This window comes from Porites lutea, chromosome 10 (genome assembly GCF_958299795.1).
Source record: "Porites lutea chromosome 10, jaPorLute2.1, whole genome shotgun sequence".
In the NCBI taxonomy this organism is placed as follows: domain Eukaryota; kingdom Metazoa; phylum Cnidaria; class Anthozoa; order Scleractinia; family Poritidae; genus Porites; species Porites lutea.
The window spans coordinates 30,830,483-30,843,196 of NC_133210.1; the positions used below are offsets into that span (position 1 = coordinate 30,830,483).

Sequence of the window (12,714 nt, forward strand, 5' to 3'; positions counted from 1 at the left end):
GAAATTTAAAGTGCGTTCCTAAAATGATAGCAAAACAGGTCTCCATTGAAAATTTTGACGTCCTTTCTATGGTATATTTAACCGGTTATAGACTGCAAATAACATGTATTGCTTTACCAGATACAGTACGTGACACCAGAAGTAACACTCGATTATCCAGTATGTTTTTAATAAATAAAAGCGCTACTGGGGCGCTCTTTTGTCCTCCCCATTACACTTATACATACCGTGTAACAATGTCACAATTATGTGCAAAGTACTTAAAGTACCGTATAGTGTCAATGTAAATTTGAATGAATAACTTAGATCAAAAATTGCTTCCACCTTCACAATGATCCCTAAAAAAATAGTATTAACTTATCTGTGAATGGAAACGTAAATTCTTCCTTCAGCAAATAAGTGCAAAATTACAATACTTCCAGAATAATCAATTTATACTCAACGCACAAAGGCTGAAATACTTTTCACCATCACATTAATTCTTAATATGCACGCATTTTTAATCCTAGCCTGTTTCCAGGCTCTCAGATAGTGGGGAAGACGCGAAAGTGAAAGGCACGCGAAAAGTTGGCGGGAAAAAGGAAAAAGGAAGCCGCCTCTCCTTCGCCCAGTTTCTTCCCGTTTTATCTTTGTGTTAGCGCTTTCTCTGTTGACCCGACTATCTCGGAGCCTGGAACAGGCCAATATAAGGCATATCTTTAAATAATTATTATGCTCTGTAGGTCCCTCAATTTTTATTTGGGCATAAATTATAATAAATTACCTAAAAGCACAATATTATACAGTGCCAACTATTGCATTGAGCTAATTAAGCCTAGCAAACTTTCCTAGGCAATTTTCCTTGGTTATAGTGGACAAAAAAATGGCAAGATGTCTACGCCTCTTATCATGCGAGTGACTTTTGTGCTCTCCTTTGCAAGGTGTGGACGCTGAGGGGAAGTTTGGGTAGGAGTGTTCCGGCAAGACCTTCCAATTCTTATCTCTTTATTTTGCTACCCTGTTGAAGACCAGAGACCCTTAGTGTAGCCAAGATTTACCACTTCACATTCTTTTGTTTCTTTAAGTTGGAGTCAATGAGCTTTTTCAGTTATAAACAAAGATCCCACCACACATGCTGACCGCACGCCCTGAAGGTTTACACCCCGTTCATCTGCTCCAGAAGGATACCCTATTTAAGATGCTAAGTAGGGATTTTACATACCTTGTTGAAGACTCAAGAGTTTCAAAACCATACCCTTCTTGGCGGCACACACCCATGTAAACCTAGTTTAATTACGGATGTTTCGTTGGTGTGAATGGGGCACAAATTGTAAAATTGTCTAGGAAGCATTGATAGAATTTTTTTGCTAACAAAAAATTGTCAAGAGACATTTGTCCAGGAAAACTTGCTAGTGAACAAAATGATGCTTTATGAAGCATCCTTTCAATGGGTACAAATCTTTGCAACAGCTAAATAATGTTGCTCTTATCAATTTTGCAGCCAGCCATAATAATAAATTAATTGGTCACAAACACCCACTATTTAAATAGCCTAATTTTAATTAGGGCATGTTGATCTAAAATTACATTGCTTAAAAGCAGTTACATTGATTCTTATTTGCTACCATTAATATTTATCTAAGCACATCCAGTCTTCACCCTTGAGGTTAATATTATTGTTTGCCGCAAAAGTCTTTTATCACAGTTTTTCTTTCCTTTTTGCCCTAAAGGCCCTAAGGGACTTTCCACCTTGTTTATTAATAAAATAACATTCTTTTTACTGACCAATAAAGAACCAGAAGACAAAAGGGTTCAATGAACAACTGACAACTACCAATATGTGTTGCTTGACAAAGCTTCCTTTTAAAAGAAGATTGTCAAAAAAGTATTCACTAACTTAGCAGTCAACAGAGATCAGGGCCGAGTTGTTCAAAGCTGGGTTAAGATACCCCGGGGTTAGTGCGAGATTTGAATTCAGATTTGAAAGCTTAAAAAGCATTTCAGTTTGAATTCTTTTTGTCTACAAGTTGATGATTGGAAGGTCTAAAAAAAACAGAGAAAATTATCCGTGAAAATTCTTTTGATCAAAAGAAAAAGAAACCGGGGTTAAATTTAACCCCGGGTTAAGCGTTAATCGGCCTTCGAACAACTGGGCCCAGAACTCTGTATAACATCAACATTAGAAATAGAAAGCACTAGAAATAAAAAGAAAATGCCATAAAAAATTAATAATACAAAACATACACCAGGCCCTGGTTGTTCAAACATTGGATAGCACTATCCACCGGATAAATCACTATCCAGCGGATAAGTACAGTCTAACCTCTCCTTACAGACACCTCTATAGTACGGACACCTCTCTATTGCGGACAGTTCGTTTGATCCCAGAAAAGCCAAAAATCATACATTCCCTACCTCTATAATACGGACACCTCTGTAAAGCAGACACTGTATTGGGGAAACTAATTGCACTATCCACTGGATAGAGATTTATCCGGTGGATAGCCCTATCCAACGTTTGAACAACCAGGGCCAGACATAAATAACAATAAAAAATAATATTCTTTAAATGTTGACCTAATTATACTATGAGCAGTCTCGTGCCCACACAACTTGCTGCTTGTGGCTTTGCCTCTTTTATACTCACATATTACTCTCACTCACAGATTTTCGAGCAAAAGAGAGACTGCTCACAGTCTATTACTGGCACAACAGCAGGTAAGGAACTATCTGGGATCAGTGAAAGATTTTAAGAACCTGCCACCTACCCGTCCCCCAAACCCAACATTTTGCCCTAAGGTAAGACAGTATAAGCCTTTTTGTGGTTTTTTAGTGGGCTTAGGAGAGGGGTGGGGAAAGGGCAGTTTCGCAGTTTCTTACACAGATATAGCATCTGATTTACTGTCTGCAGGGTGTTATTATTTGTCTACAACTCCCTGACTCTTTAGTTACTAGGTTTAGTTTTTCAGTGCAAATTAGTTAATTTGGTAATGCCACACTGGGATACCAAATTTGCATTAAAAAGGACTTAAATGACTGTAGCAGAGTAAAGACATTGTGAAAATAGCCTATTCAGATATCAAGATTATTATGAGAGAACCTGACAAACTGAGATGCCGCAGAAGGGCATCAAGTGCTTTATAACTTGTCGTTGTCATCCTGGATATCTATCTGATCCACCAGTGTTGGCTGGCGGCCTGTTAACTGCCTTCGTCTGCAGTAGAGGAATGCTCCAGTAAGAACTGCAAGTAACAGAACCATACCCACCACTGATGCCACAATGGCAATCCTGCTGGCATTACTGAGGCGACCTGCTTAGGAGAGAAAAATAATCATCCATCATTGATGCTGTTTTAACCAGTACATGTCACTAAAAATGACAGAACATCATTGAAACCAAAATGAACAACTGCACAGTAGCTTTTATTTGAATGGTCACACTTGAGGATTTATCCCATGGAAACAAAAATTAGAACCACCTTGTACAGCATATAAAAACAGTGACGCAGGAAAGAACTGCTCAGTAGCCTTTATTTGAATGGTCACACTTAAGAGTTTCATGATCATATGCACAGGTCCAAAAGTTAAACTAACATTATAAGTCATAACTCTTAAAATCCCAAGAGTGGCCAACATCAACAGAAAAGGTCTTGAGAATCAAAAAACCAAAGGGTAAAAGCTTTGGATGCCATTTTAACAACTTCTCTCCACTAATTCTTTAAGGAAATGCATATTAAAGGATAAGACCAGATGGAGAATTTGTAAGTGGGATATTGGGGCTAACAGGATTGATAAAGAATTGATAATATTATTAGAGACATCACCTGGGGCAGGCTTAACACAAGCCAATGTATATTCATCATCTATAACTCGGTAATAAAGACCATCTGAAGGCACCACAAGAAGCTGGAACAAAAAATAACAATAAAATGGCATTTTAGAGAAAAAAGAAAGCAAATTAATGATCACAGTTTTAATCTGAGCAAAATTCTTCAAACCCTGCTTCACTGACACCCACTTAATACCGACACCTCATCATTAAAGACAGTTTGCAGTGTCCCTGGGGAAAGAAAGCCCTTGTACATTTTCTATAAATTAAACCAACTTAATACGGACACCCCGTTAATATATAAAGACACTTTCCATGGCACCCTCAGTGTTCGTATCATTGGGCTTTGACATATAATCTTGGAAAACAGCCAAGAAGACATTTAGCAACTATTAAATCAGGGGGTGAAAAACTCCTTTGAAAGTTAAGGCACAAAGAAATTAACCTGATATTTGACTTTATCATCCATTTTAGTAATTTGAGCTTTAAACTTGACATATTCCCACTGTGACTTCACAGCTCTTTTATGATGTTTTGCAGCAGGTGTGTCTTGCACTATCATCCCCGTAAGATGAATGACCTTCTCCTCATTGTTGTTAAATGTTTCTGAGGCAGTTAAATACCACTTCCCAGTTTCATTGTGATAGAAATTAACATGAACAGAGGGATTTGCTACAGTGAGATCTTGAAAGTTGGAAGAAAAGCCAATGTATAGCATGTCATTCATGTAGCCAATAGCTGTACCATCGCACCAATGCTTGTTGCATGAGTGTGCAAGGCATCGACCTGAAAGGTAAGAAGAATTACTATCACTCATCAAATCACAAATCAGGGGGATAGAAAAAAAATGGAGTTTAACAAAGGCCATGAAAAAGCAAAAACAGTCAATAATGCAAAATAACTAGTCTTGTTGGACCAAATGGGGCAAGAGAAAGGGAGTTATTTTTATATCATTCAATTTAAAAAAGGTAATTTTCTTTTCGTTTCCAGGTCCCACCGTGTTATTTGCATCCCAGGAAGGTGTTTTTTTGTACCATGTGGCTGTTAAGCTGCAAAGAGCTCATTCATTTTATGAATGCCATCGAACCTTGTCTAAAAATGTCCTACGTATTTGTCGCATATTATTAGCCAGGGAATATTGTTAAGAAACAAAACTTTCAAGAAATGTTAATTTAGGGTATCTTCTTAATTCCGAAGCCAGAAGAAGGATCCCTTACAACAACAACAGAGAAAGCTAAGCTCTGTTAACTTCTTAGTAAAATAAACATTAAAAATGTCTTACTAAGATGACATGCTCCACCATCAAAATCTCCTGAAAGTGCCTCAAATGACTGGCCATCAGGGAAGGGATGAATTTGATTGACCTACAAAAATCATTAGATATTATGATCATATTTGACAAACTTGGGTCAGTCTTGTCACAATGTCAAAGAAAAAGATGATGATTATAATAGTAGGTAGTAATAAGTGCAGAGAAGATCATCACAGTTAAATATGCAACTTATGCAGTTGCAAAAAAGAAAGCCTGAAAAAAAAAATCAGGCTTGTGAGCTCTTACAGAAACATGTAAAGTTGAAGGTTTGGCCTGTCGCATCTCCAGGGCAAATCCATAATCAAGATTCCCTGAAAAAGATAAAAGAAGCAGTTCAGGGGCGGATCTAGGGGGAGGGTGCAGGGGGTGCGCACCCCCCCTGGGATGACCTGCGGTTTTCTAATACAACTGGTATTCTGCCAAACTATGTGGTTTATTGGTGTTGAAGTAGAGCAAGAGAAGAGTGCACCACCTCCTAAAAAAAATCCTGGATCCGCCCCTGCAGTTGTTTACTATAAATTTTTTCAATTACAAGTTTACTGCTCTGTAAAAATGTAGTTCCTAGCTTCAGAGGTGTGAGGTGTAGTCTAAGTACAGAATTCATGCGAGGACAAGAAGAAAAAATCCACTTTTCCTGGACTGTAGAAAAGATGGACCTTGCTTCGAGCCCTGGGACTACATACTTCAATCAAAAGTTAAAAACATACAATTGACAAACAAAACACTACCTACCAATTTTCCTTGGTTTAGTATCTCTGTATAAAATCTTAGAATAATTGACCTGAACGTCAGGTTGAGACACATCCAGAGTAACAGTTGCCGGTATAGTGCACATGTTTACTATGGCCTCATAAAAGACAAATTTATCATCAGCGAGGAGGGAGCATTGCAGAGTTGTGCTGGATGTCTTACCACATGGAAATGGTGGACGCTCTGAAAATGGAACAATGAACGATTTCTACCTTATGGTGATTCAAATAAAAGGAGTAAAGAAAGGCATTGACCAACTCTAGGTGTCCATGTTACAGAGGTGTCCGTTAACCCCTCAAGTCCCAAGAGTGGCCAACATCAATTTTCTCCTAACAACAACCATACATAATCAAGAGAAAAGGTTATGAGAGGTAATAAAACCATCAGTTAAGTGAAAATTCTTTGATCTTAAAACAAATTCTCTCAACTAGATTTTTTTAAGGAACCATATGGAGATCAGTGTGGAGAATTTTTAAGTTGATATTGGGGCTTAAAGAGTTAAGAGAGGGTCCACTGTACAACTGTTTTTTAGGGTTCCCTGGGCGAAGATTTTAGATTCTTTTAAGTCTCAAACCTGGAACCATAGACTACAACAGAGGATGTGAAAAATCAGGCATAGTAGTGTAGAACCTGGTTAACGCAGACATTAAGAGGAGGTACCAAAGTCTTCTCTGACAGTGCATTTTAGCCACCAATCACCTTACTTTTCCTCTCGGGCAACTTGAAAATCATAGTTTTTCTTTCACAAAAATCATAGACTGGACACCCTGGATTCAGTTTACAGGCTCAGAGGCGAGCACTTGGCATTTTCTCAGAGTGCAGCCTTTAAAATGTTAAAATCTGGGTATCTCACCCTGTATTAACCCTATAAACCCCAGTATCCAAATAAAATTCTCAAAACTGATCTCTGTACATTTCCTTGAAGATTTAGTTGAGATAATTTATTGAAGAATAATGCATTTTCCCCCTTGTAATACTTTTATAATTCTTGCAACCTTTCCGCTTGATTAAGCATTGATTATTTTTTAGGAGAAAATAAATATGTATAAGGTCACTCTTGGAACCAGAAGCACGTAACCCTATTATATGCTTCTGTTGGGACTTACAAAAAAGGGTTAAGCAGCCTTTTCTTCAAAAATAGTTCATAGCTTTGCTTTATCACTGTCATTTTCACTTCACATTTTGGTTAGACACCCTGAGCACAAAGCCAAACTTTTAAAAGATTGTTGGCCAAATGGAATGATCAGTTAAAAAATTCATGCACCATGTTAAAAATATTATTGTTCCATGTAGCTGGGGAAAAAATTATCTGCTTGTAAACAATCTTGAAACTTGCCAATCAAGTGAAAACGATCTACTAATTAAACGTTTAAAATAAAATCGTCTTTTAATTGTTGGTCAACCAATAAAACGAATTTCTTACATCTAGCATATCATAGCAAGACCTGAAATTTGCATGTCTAGAAACAAATGAAACGGAAAAACGGGTCTAATTCCAATCTAAAACTTCCACTATTTTTGTTGGAGTATGTTTGTCCAGATGTCATATAAATAATTGCCGCGTTTTGTACACACACTGTATTGTATACAACCGTGCTCAATATTGTTTACAATACAATTCATGCATGAAATATTTAACAGAATAGCAAATATCATACTTACTGAAACTTCGAGTGACTACTCTTCCATTTAAAGACTGTGGAGGCCTAAAATTATCTTGCAAGTGTTCGTCCTTTGTACTTTGGCGAGTCCTTTCAGAAAGTTCCCTGAAGTGAGCAAGTTGATCATGAGAAATCTTGAACGTGTGATTGAACAAAAACCACTGTACACTTTCGTAACAACCCGGCGTCGTTAGCGAACCCTTGTAAGTGTAAAATGCAGCAAAATTATGTGGTAGAAATAAAAAAGGCTGTAATGATGGAATAAAAGCAGTATCTGATTTATAATGAGTCGCGTTTAACTTTTTCACTATAGGATCAATTACAGGGTTGTCCTTCTCCGAAATCTCGGCGAAGATACCAAGTACTGCTAAGCCATCCTCTTTTTTCATAGCTACAGAGGCGTTAGGATATTTAGTATTAAAGTGCACAATGTGTATTTCCAATGGGTATTTTTTCCCCAGAACTTGGTGCTCCGAACCGTACGAGTCATCGCTTCCCCAGTGAAAATGCACCTGGAGGGCTCGATAGGTCGATAGAAGTCCAGCGCCAGAGATATTGGACATCCCGGTCTTGAACGTGGCTTTAACAGTATGTCCATTATTTTGTAGCTCAGCTGTAATGCTTGGCTCGTAATTAACAACAAGGTCGTCGAGCCCTGCATCAAAAATCGTGTGTTTTGGTACAACGTTTATTGGCGACTGTCGGCTGCCGCTGCAAGCTGGAAAATGGTACTTCCATGTGCTTGGATCGTCACGACCATGGTAGGACCAGTCTCCGAGGCCCTCTGTTAATAAAGGAACTAAAACAGTCGTGATAAATAACACAGCGATCAAATGAGCACACTCGAAAGTCATTTCGTTGTGTAAGACAACGTCAAAAGCGGGGAAAATTTGCGCGTAAATAAACGAGCTCAACTCGCTGCTCCTCAAAACTGTGCTGCAATGTTTATTAGAGCCCAGTCCTTCGGAGGCCCTATTTGTTGTGTCCAAGTTTCACAGAGACTGATTTGGGGGACAAAATACAACAGCATATAACCATAACTGTCGGAAGAGTTCGGATATAGCAATTTCACGTGATAAAAAAGACAAATTTTATCCAACATCAGAGATATTTTAGTTTAAGGCCAATCTTCCGGATGACGAGTTGAAGTAATGACATCATAAATGATGAAGTTTCCTCTTCAAAGATTTCATACTCGCAGTATATTCATTAACACAAACCTTGCTCGAAATATCACGTAATCTTTTCACGCATACAAACCTTCCGATCATTAAAAAAATAGACTTTGTTTTTCCAAAAATTCAGATAAAATGTCCGAGGTAACATTGAGTAATCGCTTTAAAATGAGCGGTTTAATTTTAATATTGTTGAATGTCCCAGGACTGAAAACATGAAAGTTACGAATATTATTTTAAAAGTCGTGTTGTGTTTGAATATTGGTAAATATTGCAAAACATTTAATGATCACTGTATTTCACACAAAATGTTTCCTGAGACAGCAACTTCCCGAACTGCAGCCCTTAAAAATATTGAGGCGGCGATGAATTCCACTGAATTCATCACATCCTCAGATGATCTATCTGATAATAATTAAATTCATAGATAAAAATCAAGCGGAGAAAAAAATTGGATGAAAGCGCTAATACTAAAACAAAATTTAGTATAAGCACATCACTTAATATTGACTGTATTGTATGATTAGCAACATCTTTGGAGAGCAACGGCTCTGTCCGAGCTCTCGTCACCTAGCGTCACTTTTTCAAAAGAAGTGCGAAAGCAAAGTTTCTTCCTTTTTTTGTCCTTGTTTTTGTTCTTTATTTTTCACCATAATCTGTAATTTATAAGGCTAGAGGAGTAAAGTCACCCGGAGAACCTTTTAGTACATAGTTCAAGATTAATCACACAGAAATGAATGAAGTTATTTGCAATTAACTGAATGCCGTACCAATTATTAATATAGAGCCATCCACTAATTATAAGTACATACAGCTAACGGCTTCCAATTTCAGCCGGTATTGTACATTGTATTTTATAGTCAGCGGAGTACATGTTTTGTCAATGATGATCGCAATAGATGCACGTTCAGTGATGACATAAATGAGTCGCCCACAACTAAGGAAAAGAAATGTAGAGTCTTACGGATCCGAGCACTCGACAATGTTTTAGACATGATGCCGTGTCGGTTGTTAACGACCCGCGTGATGACTTATCCAAATTTCAAGAGATGACTCATTTAAAAACTTTGCTATGGGCGCTATCACGGGTAACCTTGTCATAACCTTGCTAAAATTATGATTGAGTACTTTTCAAATTGCATAAGCGGCACCTTCGCGTAACATCAAAGAAATGGTTTGTAAGTAGTAAATTAATAATACGAAAAATCAACAACAACAAAAAAACACATTTGTTCGAGAGGCACGATTAAATTAAGACAGCCTATCTCTTTTAATTTCCAATTTTTTTCTTTGTCACAGTCGTTCATGGCGCAAGAAAACCGTAAATAGTTTCCTGGCACTTTTAAGGTATTTCAGGAGCACTTAGGTGACGTCTTATATAATACATCTTTGCGTTTGTCCAAAAGTCGTCAGTTCCTAACCTTTAGCCGCTTCAAAAGGTTTTTTTTTTCAAGTGCTGTTACGTATTTTCTCAGTAGCCATGTACGTTCAGGCGCCAATATCGTTGGATACGAAAACATAGTCTAGTACATTGAACGCGCTTTTCCACTGATGAGGGATCAAGGTCTATCACGGTTTTTGCCGCCGCAGTTTGCCTTCCGCAAAGCTCCCCTTGTACCACCACCACCACCACCAACCTGCTACTAACTCAGCACTCTATTCATCTAACTTCTAACTCACTAAGATTGTGGTTGAATCGGAACTAGGGAACGAAGTCCAAAGTAATCAGTCTCACTTCCCACTCCATTAAACCAATATCCCTTCTCATGCACTTGCACTTGCACTTTTTATTTGAGTGTCAATGTATTTAGCACGAAAGTGCTAATTGGGGACACTATATTTTACGTCCCCTAATGGAAACGGGACCGCCATTTTACGTGGTCATCCGAGCCACGCGAAGGTCTCGCCGCTTGCAGTGCAAAGGAAGTACCTTCATTTCTCAGTCATTTTAAGACCCTGAGTAATGGTCCGGCCCCCGGGAATCGAACCCGCGACCTCCCGCTCTGCAGTCAAACGCTCTACCGACTGAGCTAATCCTGCCACGGTTAATCTCATTCTTTTTCCGTCAACTTTAAACCAACTTCCCCTTCCCGTTCTTGGTATAGTAACTCTGCAGTAGCAGCATCTGACCACAGCCCTACCCACTCACCCCCTACTCTACCTCGCTTTACGGTCGACGCATATGCCTTAATTTAGTGGTGCCCGGGTGCAAAGGCTTCGCTTGCATGCGCTGATACACGCATGTGCGACACCAATCTCAGCATATGACGGCCCTTTTAACAACTGCAGTTACCCAGCAGTTTATCACACTTATGATGTCCATCCCTGTAAAGGCTCTTGGAGATATCAGCTCGTAAAATGAGAGAATGGTTTGTGAATGGCGCCTATATGTTAAATGCGTCGTATTCACATAAAGTTTTACGTTCAAGGGTCTTGAATGAACTTTTTCTTTGCACGAATTTTGTCTCCCTAAGCACTTAACCATTCATCCCAGACTGCAAAGACAGTCGGCTGTTTTACTCGCTTCACTTAAACTTCAACGTACGTACTGAATCGCCGGACTCCCAAGGCACAAAGATTCGAAGGTCACTGACATTACATCTATATCATATCTTTTGTTCCAGACCTGTATTATCCGGACACAAGTTGCAATGTGCACGCGCTAAATTGCCTGAAATAGGTACAAATGTCATTTCATCTTGGTAAGATGTCTCACTTGTCTGACTTGTATGTAGCCGTTCCAACGTCTCTACATTTAAAACGGATGCGCAGACTTCCAACTCAAGAAATGAATTTTGGTTCTACCTCTGCGTCATTGCGCACATCAAGAGTCGTCATCTGTGTACCTTTTGTAACATGTTGTGCAATCAATTTCCGTATACGCCGATAAACTGGTCTAAGTAACTGACAGTTTCTTCATAGCGGAAAACCGTCAGAAGGAGTGCCTGCCTCTCGCAGCTTCATGGGGAATTTTTCCTCTAGTCCTCTAGTTAAACAGCCAATTACGAATTTTGCTAACGTTTATTTATCTCAGATACGTATATCAGATAATGGTTACCCAGTAATCACAACACATTCACTTAAAACTTTTATTTCATTTCGTGGTGTACACCTCTCTCTTATAATAAGCGTTATTATTCTTTATCACCGTCACTGTTATTATAAAATGTTCCTCATTAATTAACTAATTTCATGAAAGCGTTTCATCTTCAAGATCGTATCATACAATGTTCCCGTCCACACGTATCCGGATATTTTGAAAACGGAGTTTTTTCTCCGATCCGTTTTAGCCTCCTACGGACTCTACGCGTAATCGGCGTTCTCAGGCACCAAAAACGCAGGATTTCGAAAACGGACTCCAGAGTGGAGGTTTTTGAAAACGCACCGGGTAGACGGAGGTTTTCGAATAAGGTTATGTCAAGCATCATATACTACTAGTATTACGAATGCTTTGTAAAGAATGCTATGAATCATATTTTAATCGTTTTAGGCTTTTAATGTGGACGGGCGAAACGATTCAAATACGCCTTGTGTGGACGCGTTTTTCTTTGAAAACGGAGATTTGGATACATGTGGACAGGACCAAAGACAACTCAAGCTTGAACAGGCGGCCTTCGATAAATATGTATCTCTCCTGCTTGAATGATGAGTGTTTGCCAAGCTTGGTGTTTGCATATTTTGGATTTTACTATTTAACAAAACGATCGAGCGCAATAAAATTTACAGCTAAAATGCAAGTCTGTGAATAACCACATAACGTAGCAAAAATAAATATGTAGTCCTTTCCTAACATACCGGTACTGTATTACAGAGGGTGGCTCCATGAAACTCCTATCGCAAGGTCATTTATATTGCCGTGCAAGATAGTTTTCATGTAGAATATGTACTAGCAATTACTTTCTTGTGGTACTGTTTAATATGATGTACAAGGTGGTTCTAACGTTTGAGTCTGTAGATGAAACCCTGAAGTGTTACCATTCAAATGTAAGCTACTGAGCAGTACTTTCC

At 38.6% G+C, this 12,714-nt stretch overlaps 1 protein-coding gene across 2 annotated transcripts; it reads right to left on the reverse strand.

The window, feature by feature from the left end:
• Positions 1-148: 148 nt before the first annotated feature.
• Positions 149-8,509, reverse strand: LOC140950386 (uncharacterized). Of its 2 annotated transcripts, XM_073399600.1 has the most exons (7): positions 7,533-8,509; positions 5,853-6,053; positions 5,367-5,431; positions 5,091-5,172; positions 4,254-4,594; positions 3,804-3,885; positions 149-3,290 (listed from the first exon to the last, which is right to left on the reverse strand). In XM_073399600.1, the coding sequence occupies exons 1-7, from the start codon at positions 8,383-8,385 to the stop codon at positions 3,118-3,120; spliced, it is 1,797 nt and encodes a 598-aa protein (XP_073255701.1). In that variant the 5' UTR covers positions 8,386-8,509; the 3' UTR covers positions 149-3,117. The 2 variants fall into 2 exon arrangements, with proteins under 2 accessions (XP_073255701.1, XP_073255702.1); XM_073399601.1 differs by lacking the exon at positions 3,804-3,885.
• Between the last annotated feature and the right edge of the window lie 4,205 nt (positions 8,510-12,714).